The sequence below is a fragment of the Lacerta agilis genome, chromosome 12 (assembly GCF_009819535.1).
Source record: "Lacerta agilis isolate rLacAgi1 chromosome 12, rLacAgi1.pri, whole genome shotgun sequence".
NCBI classification, from domain to species: domain Eukaryota; kingdom Metazoa; phylum Chordata; class Lepidosauria; order Squamata; family Lacertidae; genus Lacerta; species Lacerta agilis.
The window spans coordinates 36,498,001-36,513,663 of record NC_046323.1 but is presented as its reverse complement, the minus strand read 5'-3'; the positions used below and the strand labels follow the sequence as shown (position 1 = coordinate 36,513,663).

Genomic DNA, 15,663 nt, shown 5'->3' with positions numbered 1-15,663 from the left:
AAATTCTTAACCTGAGGTACCACTTTATTATATACATGCCCACAGCATTTTATGACACTTAAACCAGGTTTATTTCCTTAAACCAAGACTAACCAGTGTTGTTCCTTCCAGATGTTGTTAGACTGCAGCTCCCGCCAGACCTCATCATAGGCTCTGGTGGCTGGAGCTGACATGATTTGGGAAGCCTGGCAACATCAGGAGGGCACCATGTTGGCTACCCTTGCTTTAAACTGTCTGAGAGTCTGGGGTTTGGGCACGTATAGCAAAGATCTTGCAGTACTTGATACAGAATGGAAGATTTGTGTTAGGAGAATGAGATATATTTCCCCAGAAGAGCTGCCTAGAGTGCAGGGATATGTTGCTCCTTTCCACATGTCTTGGCATATTGTGGAAAACTCTGTTAAGGTGACTATGTTACCATTCCAAAAAAAGAATATTTATTTATTTATTTTTACTGCATTTGATTTACCAGACAAATGTCAATCTTTTATTTATGCATTGCCTTCCATGCTCATCTCAAGGCAGTGTACAAAATGCAACAAAAAGTTTTAAATAATATAGAAAATAGCAGCAAAGTAAAAAACAAACAAACAAAAAATACCAAATAGACACCTGTGGCAAAGATCCTTTCATCCTGCTGGGAAGGCTTGTCAGAACAAAAATGTACTCACTTGTTTCCGGAAAGGGCAGAATGTGGGACGCCTGTCACATTTTGGCAAGAATGCTGCTGCACAGAACATGGGCAGCCACACTAAAAGCTCTCCTGTGAGTTACTGCAGACTGGGCTTCTGAGGTCTTTGGAGCATGTTGAAAGGAGAAGCTCTACAAGGAAAGAGTCTTAATGAAGTTGCAGCATTTCCTACTAAGTTATTGTTCTATGGGTGTAGCCTCACATACTTTTAATGCAGAACTCCTGCACTCTCTTTGGCAGCACATATATTCTAAAACTGGAACGATGCAGAGAAGAGGAATGCAGAACTCCCATGCAAATTTCTACATGAATTGAGTTTGTTGCTGTGTTGCTTCTATGCTGATAATCTCTTGCAGAAGGTTACTAGCCTAGATTTTTGACTTGTGTATTCTAAAATGAGGACGAGCAATAAGGGACTAACCCATAGACTTTTGCAGGGTTGTTTTCCACAGTTATGCAGTTACGGACAAAGTGACATTTTAACTTTGAACTTTTGCCCAGATGAACCGTGAAATGATCCTTTCCAGTATCCTCTTGTGAAAGCTGTCCAAGGGAAACCCAGCCAAGGCTGGATGTTCCAGCACTAGTTCAGAATGCATTTAGAACAGAGCACATACTGATGCTTGGAGGCCAGAAGTAGTCTTCCCTGTTCTTGCTGCAATACTAAAAAGGCCCAAGAAGCACCATGTGATCCTCATGTGATCTTCTGGTTCACTCGCTACCTTCTGTCTGAGGTGAAGAAGAATGTTTGAGCGAGCCAAAGGCCCTCTTCCAAGCACAACCCAAGTAGATTCCTGCAGAGCGATAGATTGTCTCTGCATGCCCAAAGATTAATTTGCTAGGACTTGAAGCCAGAGAGAACTTTTCACTCTCGTTTTTTTTAGAAGAGGGGTAGCAGAAACAACAAAGAGTTTTATGGCTCCGTCAAGACCAAACACGCTTGCTATGGGATAATTTTTTTGTGGGCTACAGCCCACTTCAAGAGGTGAATCAGGTTGCATCTGATGGGAGAGGGCTGTAGTCCACAAAAGCTTAAGCCGTAAGAAATGTGTTTAGCCCTGAGAATGCCACAAAACGACTATTTATTGTTGTCTCTTTTGTTCTTGGTCAACCCACTTAGATCATTTCTTAGAATCAAGGCTTTCTATTAAAATAAGGCTGAGGAACCTTCCTCCCTCCCAAACCCAGCAATATGCTGGCAGTGGGTTGGAGGAAGGACAGGGATGGGCAAGGGCAACCCTTTCTCCTCTTTCACTCCCTGTCCACACACCCCCACACACCTCAATTCTTTGTTCTCCTTTCCCAGCAAACTACCAGGAGAGCAGCAAATCAGTCTTGCCAGAAGTGTGAATCAATCGCTTGCATAGTGCTTCCATTGTTCCATTAGTTTCAGCATTTTTCCTCTTTCGTCCCCCCCCCACTTTTCTGGGCTCCCCCCCCCATGAAATTAGGGTAATGGCTGCAAGTTCCCCACCTCTGTGCTGAAGGATCAAGCCATGCTCAGGTTTCCATGATTCTGCTTCTGCTAAACAGATTGCCAAATAGTGCTTAAACACAGATGATGCGATCAAAAATTAAGTTTCTAATGAACATTTTATCTCTTTTACAGATTTCAGATGATTGGCCTGGGTATAGTTTAGAACTGTTTACATATCCACAACACTACTATGGAGATCTTGACTATGTGCTCATACCGCATGGGATCATTGTGGACAGGTGAGGGTCTGAGAGTATGACGTTTATGAAAGCTGCATGTTCAGTTCCTCCCAAGGTTGGAACAGCCCATTTAATGTTTTGCTTGCTAAAATATTGACACCCCAATTTATGCTGTAATGCTTATTGTAACAGGAAGCCTAAAAGCTTGCTCTCTTCCTAGCCTGGGAGCAGGAATAAGTTCCTGTCTCTCTATCTCAGCTGGACTATGCTGTTACCAGCTCTGCTTTTTCCTCTTGACCATGAGGCAAGGCCTGCAAGATTCATAGAATCATAGAGTTAGAAGAGACCACAAGGGCCATCCAGTCCAACCCCCTGCCAAGCAGGAAACACCATCAAAGCAAAGATTCAGGACGAACAAACAGAAATACAGTGGTACCTTGGGTTACATACGCTTCAGGTTACATGCTCCGCTAACCCAGAAATAACGCTTCAGGTTAAGAACTTTGCTTCAGGATAAGAACAGAAATTGTGCTCTGGCGGCGCAGCGGCAGCGGGAGGTCCCATTAGCTAAAGTGGTGCTTCAGGTTAAGAACAGTTTCAGGTTAAGAACGGACCTCCGGAACGAATTAAGTACGTAACCAGAGGTACCACTGTACCTTTTCACACGGGATGTTGTTAAATTATGGAATTCTCTCCCACAAGAGATGGCAGGCATCTTGAATAGCTTTAAAAGAGGATTGGAAGAATTCACAGAGGATGGGGCCATCCATGGCCGCTAGCCACAACGGCTGTGTTCCACAGTCAAGGAAGCACACTCCTAAATACCAGTTGCTGGAAACCACAGGTGGGAAGAGGACACTGTGAGAGCAGAGTGCTAGACTAGATGGGCCTTTGGCCTGATCCAGCAGGCTCTTTTTTATGTTGTTAGGAGTATGAAGATGAGGGAGCACCCAGCCCCACACCTGCCCCTAAGGGAGCAGGGCCTTCTTGCTTTCCTCCAATTCCCCCTCAGCATGAATGAGCAGCATGGAATGAAAGACATCTAGGCATGGTGCAGTCACAAATGCACATCGCCCCCCTGGCAGCTCATTTTAAGAGGATTTATTAAAAACCAGGCTCAAGGGAGCCAAAAGGAGAAAGCAGAAGGGAATACGCAGAAGAAACATTCCATGTTTGTGTAACCCAATGCAACTATTTACAAACAAGCTTCTGGTCTCCTCATGAGTAGCATCATGGCTGGTCAGGAGGACAGTGAGAGACAACGGAATGAGGCCAACATTCAAAGGGATAATTATTGCCAGATTTTGCCTGGGAGATGACAGGCTTCCTTCAGCTTGTGTATCGTGGGCTTGACCAGAGTTACCTGGTCTGCCAACTGCTAGGAAATGGAAGCTGAGTGACCTGGAAGTGTTTAAAGAGACAGGCTGGGAATAGGCCACAACTGCACTATGGTTACTGCAGTTACTGGTATGTAAGCTCAGTTGAAATTGGGGAGATGTGTTTCCACATAACTATTTAGGGTGGAGATGCTCAATACCCATTCAAGAAGGTGGACTCAGTGACACATTTATGCAGCTCTGGTAAAGACAGGGTACTTTCCTGGTATTGCATGGATGGGTACAGATTTTTAAGTCTTGGTTCTTTGATTATTTCATTTACTCATATACATCTTGTTTTATTTATATACTACTTAATGCAAAAAAGTAGGCTTCCAAGCTTTTCTCATTTCCTGTGCTCAATAAGTACAAGTTGTGACTTGTTTAAACTAGATACCTGTAACCAGTGCTTTTTTCCCAGAAAAATAGGTGTCGGTACTCATCATGACGTTGTTACAGTAAGTGTTACATTTTTTAACCAGAAGAGAGAAAGATGCCGGTACTGTGTACCCTTGAGTAAAGGTAAAAAGGTAAAGGACCCCTGACAGTTAAGTCCAGTCGCGAACGACACTGGGGTTGCGGCGCTCATCTCGCTTTACAGGCTGAGGGAGCAGGCGTTTGTCCGCTTCCGCAGACAGTTTTTCCAGGTCATGTGGCCAGCATGACTAAGCCGCTTCTGGCGAAGCCAGAGCAGCGCACGGAAACGCCATTTACCTTCCTACTGGAGCGGTACCTATTTATGTACTTGCACTGCATGCTTTTGAAGTGCTAGGTGGGCAGGAGCTGGGACCGAGCAATGGGAGCTCACCCCGTTGCGGAGATTCGAACTGCCGACTTTCCAACTGGCAAGTCCAAGTGGTGCAGTAGTTTAAACCACAACGTCAGCCGCATCCCTACCTTTGAGTACCCCCTGGAAAAAAATGTAACCCTTCTTCTTACTGAAACAGTTACTATTCTGCATCAAGCTAACATTGTGTGTGGCTTTATTCACATGTCATGGTTATTATGTGGCCTGTGCTAACCATGGTTGGACCTTCCAAATGTACAACAGGCAAACCATGGTTTAGAGTGGCTTGCCCACTTTCATTTTTTACCCTTTCAGCACTCAGCTTGATAAGTTCTATAAGTTCTATATAATTTAATCTGTATTTTCTTCTTCGTCCAAGGAAGAGCAACGATTATACCCATGCAACAGCCCTGCGAAGTAGGCTGTTCAAAGAGACCGATATTCCAAAGGCATATAGCTGAGTTTTATATTTGAATGTGGATTTGTACCTGCATTTTCCACATCCATACCCAACACTCTAGCCAGCATACTGTATCGCCTACCTTTAAATATAAATATGGGCTTTAGTGAGAACTTGTCTAGTTTATATCTTTTAGGGAATAACATCATCATCATCATCATCATCATCATCATTATTATTCAAAATTAATTTTAGAAAGCTCTGGCAAATTATATCTTTGTTATTTGTAGCTGGGGATTGTTAATTGCTAAGCTGTCATCTAGAATAAAGTTTAAATACTTAATTTCCGAGATGTTTTGAATGCTAAAGCTGAAATAGCTTCAGGGCCAGAATGTCACTGGAAATCACTCAAGGTGCACATTGTTGTCCTCAGAATAGCAAAAGGGTTAGGAAAATGAGGAGATCTTAAAAGACAATTGAGCACCTCCTTCTGCATAAAAATAACAGCAACCAGAGGTCACTAATTCCCCTTACTGGGTAATCAACATATTTTAAGTGCCTGAATTAGCAGATGTGTAAAAATAACTTCAACTGTGAGTGAGCAATTGTAATTTCCGCAGCAAAAAAAATTAACAAGCTGCCAAGAAATCACCATACACCCTCTTTTGTAAATATGAAATGATTGCCTGCTTGTGAAATATGTTTGAGCAGTCTACTGAGTTCTGGATCTTTTGGACCAGGACACCAGAAGGATAGCCTTCACCTGTGTATGTCTACTTGGACCAGGGGTCAGCAACCTTTTCCAGCCGTGGGCTGGTCCACTGTCCCTCTGACCACGTGGTGGGCTGGACTATATTTTGAAGAAAAGAAAAGAAAAGAAAAGAAAAGAAAAGAAAAGAAAAGAAAAGAGCAAATTTCTATGCCCCACAAATAACCCAGAGATGCATTTTAAATAAAAGGACACATTCTACTCATGTAAAAACATGCTGATTCTCGGACTGCCGGATTGAGAAGGCTATTGGGCTGCATCCGGCCCCTGGGCCTTAGGTTGCCTACCTCTGATCTGGACCTTCACATCTATAGAGACCCTTCTCTATGTGCTGAGTGGGGTTTGCAATTAGAGAGAAGGACGTTTCTGTGGTGCCACCCGTATCATGAAATAGTTTCCCCAGAGTGGCTCACCTGATGCCATCCTTATGGTCTCTTTTTGGTGTCCAAGTGCAGACCTCTTCATTCACCCAGGTCTTTCCAAAGCAACTTGTGTTTAAAGAGACAGTACTGTATTGTAAACCTGTTCTTCCAGTGGTTGAGTTGTGTTCTGTTTTCTACTCCAAACTGCTGGTTTTGGTTTTGTTTTCCTTGGCCGAAAAGAAAGTATTGTGCTACATTCTGTGGTTTCCAGTATATTTTAATTACCGGTATTAATTTTTGTGTGTTTATTCTGTTGCTTATGCCGAAGAAATAATAATAATAATAATAATAATAATAATAATAATAATAATAATAATAATGTATTATTTATACCCCACCCATCTGGCTGGGATTCCCCAGCCACTCTGGGCAGCTTCCAACAGAATATTAAAATACAATAGTCTATTAAACATTAAAAGCTTCCCTGTCCACCTCTTTCCCCCCTTTTCTTCCCAATGTCTCAACAAATGAAACTGATTTGTAATAATAATAAATATAATAACAAATTTTTATTTCTTCCCCGCCCTTCCCGATCCAAAAACCGGGCTCAGGGCGGCTAACAACAAATATAAGACAATGAATAAAACAATTTAAAAACAGCTAAAAAGAGCATAAAAACAAACATCAGTGGGATCACCAGGGCTAACTGGCCAGGTTAGTAAAAATGATACATGTAAAAAATAACGAGAGAGAGACATTGCAATACTGTTGTAGATCAAGAAATCTTTAAGAAGAATACTTACCCCCCCCCAAAAAAAAGCTTCCCTAAACAGGGCTGCCTTCAGATGTTTTCTAAAACTCTGGTAGTTGTTTTTCTCTTTGACATCTTGTGGGAGGCCGTTCCACAGGGCGGGTGCCACTACCGATAAGGCCCCCTGCCTGGTTCCCTGTAACTTGGCTTCTCGTAGCGAGTGAACCGCCAGAAGGCCCTCGGCACTGGACCTCAGTGTCCGGGCAGAACGATGGGGGTGGAGACGCTCCTTCAGGTATACTGGAAAGTCATATAAATTCAGCAATAAATAAAATAAGTACAGAAGATTCCAGGAACTTTGCGGCTAGGCTTCCTGGCTATTTTACTTGTCCTGCACACATGGAACTTAATTTTTTTTCTTACATGTACCTTGATATGCTGCTAATATTTGTGCATAAAAATGAGAGTTATGTGTGACCAGTTGCACCAGAATTTGGGTGGCGATGCTCATTTGAATACAGATGTGGTCTGTCTGCACCGAATTACTTTAAGTGGGATGCATATTCAGAGGCCCATCTCCACCCACATTCTGGTGCAACTGATCCTGAAGTTGAATCAGGCTAACATGTTGTTGTTTTTTAAATGCGACTGTGAACTTTTACTATTTTTGTATTGCACCATAGAATATACTTGCATTGAAAAAATCCGAAGTCTTACCATATATTTATCCCTGATTTCTGCTTTAGGACAGAATGTTTGGCCAAAGATATCATGCAAGACATTGGATACAATGACATTGTAGTTCTCTGTGTACTTAAAGGTGGCTACAAATTCTGTGCTGACCTTGTGGAGCATATTAAGAACCTCAGTAGAAATTCAGAAAGGTTCATCTCCATGAAAGTTGACTTTGTCAGACTGAAAAGTTACCTGGTAAGTAATGATTATGCTTACTTAAAAGGGGGGGGGGGACTTCATAAGTTGAATGTGGTCTGATTACAGTTTGTATACATGGATTTTTAATTTTTTTAGAGGCAGGCATCAAAGTCCAACCTTCCCAGTTTTTGCTGTTGCAGGCGTAAGTGAATAAACTGTTGTAATGTAATGAATTAACTTTTCTCCTTTCGTGAATAGAACGGGAATTTGGGAGATGACACACTCAACTTAAGATCTGGTTGATTTTTTTTAAGGATCCTACATTATTTACTCCACTACAGCATTATTGCATCTGTTATTCCTTCTCTCTCAGTGAAATTGAACCAGCCAGCACAAAGTTCCATTTTTTTAATGTTGGCTTTATAGAGAGAGAGAAAGGGGGGGGACTATCCCCAGAGTTCCTTGGGTCAATTAGTTCTGTTTAAGCTTGTTTAAGATCACAGCATAGATATGCCTTAGGTTTGAAGCAAGACTCGAGCCAAAATCCAAAGAAAGAGTGAAACTGGGTCCATGAGCCCAGGTGGTGGAGGTGGGACTGAGATCTGACACTCGTTTCTCTTACCCAGCACCATCCACACACCCAGTAGCAAATGGCTAAGGAGCAGGGAGGAGTTTCTAAAGCAGTTTGTGATATGACATGTGGTTCCACAGATGTTTGGAGAAACAATGCGAGCAATTCTACCATGCTAGCACAAGCCCCTTGGGCAAACCAGAGCAGCACTTTTGGATCTTTGCCATTTTTTACAGCGAACTATTTGTTTTTTTTGTCATTAATCCTTATAATAGAAGGAACAGGAAGGTAGAAGCATCCCACCCACAGGGCTGGCCCCAGACCAAATGCAGGGAACATCCCCATCAGCCCCCTCTCTTTGCTCAGGTTTTTGGATGTCTTGTTTTTTTATTGGATTCATAGCCCATTTCATGACTCGGCACAATTTGCAGTCATGCAATTTGCACCCGCAGTTCTTGTGGATCAGGAACTAGTTAAGTTAGGAGTAAAGTGTAGGATGGAGCTCAGAAAATGAAGTGTCGTCCCCCTCCCCTCGCCCCAAGGATCGGTATTCGGACCTGCGCTTTTTAAGCAGTGATGTTAACAAGTTTGCTGATGATACTAAGTTGTTCAGGGTTGTTAAAAGAAAAGAAAAAGGATTCTGAAGAACTCCAAAAGGACCTCTCCAAAGGGTTGAATGGGCTGTAAAATAGCAAACACAATTCATTGCAAACAAGTGTAAAGTGATACATGTAAAAAAAAAAAATTAAATTCACATATACATTCACGGGGTGTGAACTGGCAGCAATTGACTAGGAGCAAGACTTTGGAGCTGTAGCAAATAGGTTGGTGGAGATGTCAATGCACCACGCAGTAGCTGTGGGGGGGGGGGAAGGCAGATTCCATGCTGAGGGATCATATTGAAAGGCACTGAGAATAAAAATTCCTGACATCATTAATGCTGTTATGGGGTGGAGCCACATTTGGAATGCTGTGTACCATTCTGGCTGCCTCACCTCATAAAAAGAGAAACTGTAGAGTTGGGAAAGTTTCAGAAGAGGGTGACCCAAATGATCAAGAGGATGGAGCAAATCCCCTAAGAGGAAAGGTTGCAGCATTTGGGCCTTTTTTAGTTTAGGGGAAAGGCAAATAAGGGCTGACATGATAGAAGAGCATAACATTATGCACGATGCAGAGAAAGTGGCTGGAGAAAATTTGTTCTCCCTCTCATAACATTGGAACGCGTGGACACCCAATGAAAGCTGAATGTCGAGAGATTTAAGAACAGGCAAAATAAATAAATAAAGTGTTTCTTCACCCAGTACATAGTTACACTATGGGATTCGCTCCCACAGGAGAGAGTGATGGCTACCAATGTGCATGGCTGTAAAAGAGGATTAGACAAATTTGTGGTGGTAAAGTCAAAAGACAGGATGCTTCTAAATACCAGTTGCTGGAAACTGCAGTAGGGGAGAATGCTCTTGTGCTCAGGTCTTGGTTTCAAGCTTCCCACAAGCATCTGGTTGGCTGCTGTGAGAGCAACATTCTGGACTTGATGGGGCATTGACCTCATCCAGCAGCCTCTTCTTATGTTTATCCCTGTCATAATGAGGTTAGAAAGTTGCACATATGAATCTGATTCCAGTTGTTTACACACACACACACACACATTCACTGTCCCAGTAAATAATAATAATAATAACCCCACCCATCTGGCTGGGTTTCCCCTGCCACTCTGGGCGGCTCCCAACAGAATATTAAAAACACAATAAAATATCAAACATTAAAAACTTCCCTAAACAGGACTGCCTTCAGATGTCTTCTAAAAGTCAGATAGTTGTTTATTTCCTTGGCATCTGATAGGAGGGCGTTCCACAGGGCGGGCACCACCACTGAGAAGGCCCTCTGCCTGGTTCCCTGTAACCTCACTTCTCGCAATGAGGGAACTGCCAGAAGGCCCTTGGAGCTGGATCTCATTGTCCAGGCTGAACGATGGGGGTGGAGACGCTCCTTCAGGTATACTGGGCCGAGGCCATTGAGGGCTTTAAAGGTCAGCACCAACACTTTGCATTGTGCTCAGAAACGTACTGGGAGCCAGTGTAGGTCTTTCAGTTCACATCTAACGCCAAGCCAAACCATGGCTAAGTACGAAGAAGGAACTTGCTGTCAAAATCGTGGCCGTTCCTCCCCTGGTGCTGCTGCACTGCAGAGTGCTATATCACGGTATGGCTTAGGGTTGCATTCAAAATCCAGGCTCATGGTTTGTATGCTTAACGAGACAACTGGTTAACTAGATAGCTGGAGACAGATTCTTCCCCTTGTCTCCTCAGGGGTCACCTGGGTCATCTCATAAATCCAGCCCTGCACCCTGACACTGGCAGGAGGTGAAGATAGCAATCTTGCACTCCCCAGGAATCCCATTTTGCTGCCAACCCCAGGGTGGTGGAGGGCTGTGTTCAGTTTCTGCACCAATATTCATACGGACACATTTATATCAACCAGAACCAATGCTGGTATCAGCCTGCTTATGAATATCCCTTTCAATTGCTTTTCGTCATTTTTCTGTGTGGGATCAAACTTTGCTTTCCTTGCTCTGTTTTTCCATTGCATTTTAACATCTCAGTTTTATTTTTACCTAATTCACTTTCTGTGGCCAGATAGTGGTTTCCCTTGAACACATTTACTCCCCAACCCCGCCATTCTCTTCCAGCTTCCCCCTTACTAACAATTTCCTCTCTCTCTCTCTCTCTCTCTCTCTCTCTCTCTCTCTCTTCCTTAAAGGAGTCCTGCTGCTTTCTGTTCACTTTCCATGCAGCTGTGCTCTCTTCTGTCTCCAACTGTTTGTCTCCGAGAGCCATGTCCAAGTCTTGTAAACACTGGTGGGATTCTGATGTCTTTTCTTGCTCCACGTTCAGCATCCATGGCTAACAGGTTAGTTCATCGTAGACAATGGTAAATGGAAGTGGGGTGGGGGAGATAATCTGGATTTAACCACTTAGGAAATACACTACAAAGTTTTAGTGCAGGCCCCCCCTCCCCTTCTTTTTTCTTCCTGTGTGCAAGGAGAGGTTTTTGGCAACTGCCAACGCTTGCTACCTTACCAACACAGCCTGACAGAAAGCCTTGGCTACAACCCACAGCAAGCAAACACATCGGAACAACGCAACTCGGCCAGGCTTTCTCCTGCTTTCTCAATACAGGACACAAAGGCAAGCGCTGGACAGTTTCAAAAGCCGTGCAGGGGGGCAGGCAGTTTGAATATAATTTCTTTGTGCGCATGCAAATGGAGTCTTTTTGGATGGCAGGTACCGCCTCAGCCAATGGAGGATCCATCTGCCTTCACAAGTATATAAAAATTCCAGCTAGAGCCAAAACCTGCTCATGGATGGTGGTTGTTTTTGCAAAGAATTTCAGTTGAAAAACACCCCTAACCCTTGAAAAGATTTTCTTTTTTATGTTCATTTGTGAAACCCTCCACTTTCTTTGCCTATTTTTTTTTAAAAAAACTGATTTTTGAAAATATGATCAGACAAACCATATATTGCCCTGCGTTTCTTCACCCCCACCTTTCAATGTGACCCATAGTGAGAAGACGAGGGAAGGGGGCAATCCTATGTATGTATTTGACTTAGCTCTGTATTATGATTCTATGGCTCCGGTGCCAGGCTTGTATTGTTTTTAATCTCAAGCGCCTTCACCTGCCCTCAGCGACATTTTTATATAGCTAAATCTGATTGGTTATGTAGATTGTGACATTTTCCTCATTTCATTCACTGTGTGATCCCTGATGGGCTAGAATCGCCCGGGAAGGAGGAATAACCACAAAATATACAATATTATAGAGGTTTTGAGAGAAAATGTCTACACAACTAGTACTGCAAGGTGAAAACTAGAAATCAGAACTGGGAAATACTCATTGCAGTTCCATCCTCAAGCATCAACGTGGATTTCTCACTCGTTTATATTCAGGCACTCAGCCTGGAACTTGGTGAAACCAGGGCTTTCTTTGCAGCTTCCAGTCAGCTGCAACTTCCTCACAAGCTCCATTGAATTGAATGGGAGTTTGCACAAGAACTCACTACAGCTCTTGTGCAGCTCCTGTTTGGCTGCTAACCCTGATGGCTATGTTCTGCCTCCACTGTAGTAGTAGTAGTAGTAGTAGTAGTAATAATAATAATAATAATAATAATAATAATAATAATAATAATAATAATAATACATATATACATACTTACCCTGCCCATCTGGCTGGGTTTCCCCAGCCACAAAAGATTAAAATGACATTAAAACTGTAAGTGGCACTATGGTTCTGATTGTAGTTGCTGGAAACCACAGCAGGGGAAGAGTGTTGTTGCACTCAGGTCTTGTTTGCAGGGTTCTCATAGCCATCTGACTGGCCACCATAAGAACAGGCTACTGGGCGAGATGGGCTGTGGCTTGATCCGGAAGACACTTGCATTCTTACTTCTTTCAGTGGGGCTTGGGAAGGATTTGCTTAATAAGCCCAATGTACATGAGCCTTTTCCTGGTCCTGCAGCCCTCCCCACCCCACGCCCTCTTCTCAGCATCCCTGAACGAATTGCGATTTAGGCTTCAGAATGAGTCAGGATTTTAAACTATGGTTTGAAGATAGGTGAAGAAATGGGCTTTTTCAAAAACCTGGGTAACCCCTATGGTTTATTGAAGACTTCTGCATTTCATTCTGGCACACATGACTGAATGCAGCCATTGTCTCTCACCATCTAAGGCAGAGATGAAGAACCTGTGGCTGCCCAGATGTTGTTGGACTACAACTCCTATCATCCTTGACCATTTGCTATCCTGGCTGGGGCTGATGGGAGTTGGAGTTTAAGAAGATCTGGAGGGCTACAGGTCCCTCATTGTTACATATTAAAAAAAAATATTAGAGAGAAACCCTCGTCTAAAAGTTGCTAAATGTGACTGGTGTTTTAAATAAATTTTCACTGTATTTCTACAGAAGGGATGCAGGCAATTTGAAAAAAAATGTTATATGGTCTCCTAGAAGAATATTTTTAGTAGTGACTGATGAATATGTGTTTCAGCTTTGAAAATGGCATTTTCATCTTCTGTTATCAATAAAGTAACTCTTTGTTCATTCCTGTGTTTATAGGAAATCTTCAAAAGAAAGTTGTTTTGTCGATGTCTAAATCATGTGGTAGAAAGTGTAGAAGATATGTGGTTTGAGCTAGCTTGCTTAATCCTTTGAAACTCATCACAATTATTTATGGTATCCAGAACATAACTAATTTTAAAAATGTGACCTCCCTACTGAATAACAACCAAGATACACAATGGGTGCATTGATACGTGCACACAAGCAAATACATTGATATTATATGTTTGTTTTTTCCCCTGCATTCCATTATTTGCAATTTATTTTACAGTTTTTCATTCTCGGCGGTGTGTTGCCTCAGACAGAAGGATCCATGCCTGAAAACACTTGAGAAAAACATACAACAATACGGGCTTTGTGCTTGAACCTTTTAGGGAATCTGATTACATTCAGCTAATAGTTCAGGTTTTGGTAAACTGAGATTGGGGTAGCCAAGGTCGTGGCTTCCAGATGTGGCTAGACTGCAACACCCTTCATCCATGCCCATTGGCCGATGGGAGTTGCAGTTTGACAACATCTGGAGGGCATCATGTTGGCTCTCCCTGCTGTAGACTTATAAGACACGCTGCCATTTTTAAAGTTCTGATAAATTTGTGGGCTACACTAGAACTCTGCATATCAAGTTTCCTTTTTCAAAAGTGATGAGCTGAAGTCAATATATGTAATCCTGCCCTTCCTCTGAGCTCGCTTTCTGGCTCTCAGTCACCAAACCTACAAAGGTCCTTTGTCTCCACACTTCTTGCCAATGGTACACAGTCCTCCTGTCCCTTGGTCTTGCCTGCATTGTGTCTACCCTCCCCCCCTCCCCCCAGTCCCCATTGCTCCACTTTCCCCATCTCCAACTCTTTCTTTAATATGCTTCTCTGTTCTGTTTGGAATTCCCTTTTTGTTATTTTCTTCTCACCCTGCTTCCTACCCTTTGGCCCTTATTTTGGCCGCTCTGCCTCCAGGGTCCTTGTCCACCCAGCATTCCCACCTACATTGGAATAAATATTTATAGGCTCAGGCTGCTGGGATTTGTTGCTGTGCTTGGTTTTGGTTGTTGGTTGCTGTTGTTTTTGTACTTTTGGCATTATGAGGAATCAGATGCTGCAGCTATGAATGAAGTAATGACTTCCTACCGGGAGACCATCCATTGTGGTTTCCTGGCACGGAAGCACAATCCAAAGGGACACTTGATTGCTGCTAGATGTTCCACTGCTAATTTAGGCGAGTTTCAGTGTTTCATTTATAATGGGGGTAAGTGTGCGCCCTTTTCAGGCTGAAGGACGTTTCCCAAGCGAAATAACCGCACTAAAAGCAGACCGGCATCTAATTTTCTAATATGCAGGCCATGGAAACTTCACTTAATTTGTGGCCAGTAGGAAAAAGAAAAGAAGAAAAAACCATTAAAAGGCTTGCTAACCTTTAGTGGCATTCAGTCAGTATGCTCAGTGCATTTTGCCAGTTATCTATACCCAACTGGCATGGAAAATAGAACTCATGACTCTCCTTGTGGGAAAACGCACACATGGGTGTTTTTTTTTCCACCCTGCTCTGTGGGTTACAGGAGAATCTCCACTATTTCAGCTGGTTAAAGGCTTTTCCTTGGAAGAAGCTGAGGTCAAGCATTCTGTTCCCTGTGCTTTCATATCTGCGGTCAAAGTGGTGATTTGTATTGTCTTCATTCACAGTATGCGGTCGTGGATTAATTACATATTGGCGCCTGCCTGGTGGAGTGAATTCTCATCACCCCTGAAGCCAATGTTTGCACTAATTTAAGATGAGTTTTTTTAAATGGGTGGGAGGGCCAAGTATAAGAAGCCAGTTAGTGCAAAATTTGGCCCTGCAGTACAAGCCTTGGCAAGGGGTTCTTGGCAAGGAAACCTTCCTTTTCTCAGTTTTGGTAGGAGCTGCTTCAGCATTAGTAAGAAGAGCCAAACAAGACTATTATAACATATTGGGATTTTTTGAATTGGGCAAGGTTACTGTTAGTGATGGGGAAGCACTGAGGGGTGCCCTGCAGTTTGAGGGAAAGGCATGGATTTGATTTTTTTTAAAATGGGGGGGGGGGATGGGGACCAAACTGCACTTGTTATTCATGTGTGTGGTTTTTTCCTTGCTTGCAACCCTGGTTTGTTGGGTGTGCTTAAACCACAGTTTCCTAGTTTGGGTGCTATGGCAAAGCAAACTGTGGTTTAACAAATCAGGAAGTCTTCAGTGAAGTCAGGTCCTTGGGATAAACACAAGGATTTGTTCATTCCTGATCATGGCTTGTTGGGCTGGGAATGTGATGTTTAAACCAGACTATTGGCACAGATGCTTTTGGAGGCAA

At 43.0% G+C, this 15,663-nt stretch overlaps 1 protein-coding gene across 1 annotated transcript in view; it reads left to right on the top strand.

Annotated features, from left to right (window-relative positions):
* The window catches only part of PRTFDC1 (phosphoribosyl transferase domain containing 1), a 45,121-nt gene that overhangs the window by 1,605 nt on the left and 27,853 nt on the right, over window positions 1-15,663 (top strand). The window contains exons 2-3 of the mRNA XM_033165150.1: window positions 2,301-2,407; window positions 7,539-7,722. Of these exons, the coding sequence (XP_033021041.1) occupies window positions 2,301-2,407; window positions 7,539-7,722 (291 nt within the window). The remainder of the gene's footprint in view (window positions 1-2,300; window positions 2,408-7,538; window positions 7,723-15,663) is intronic.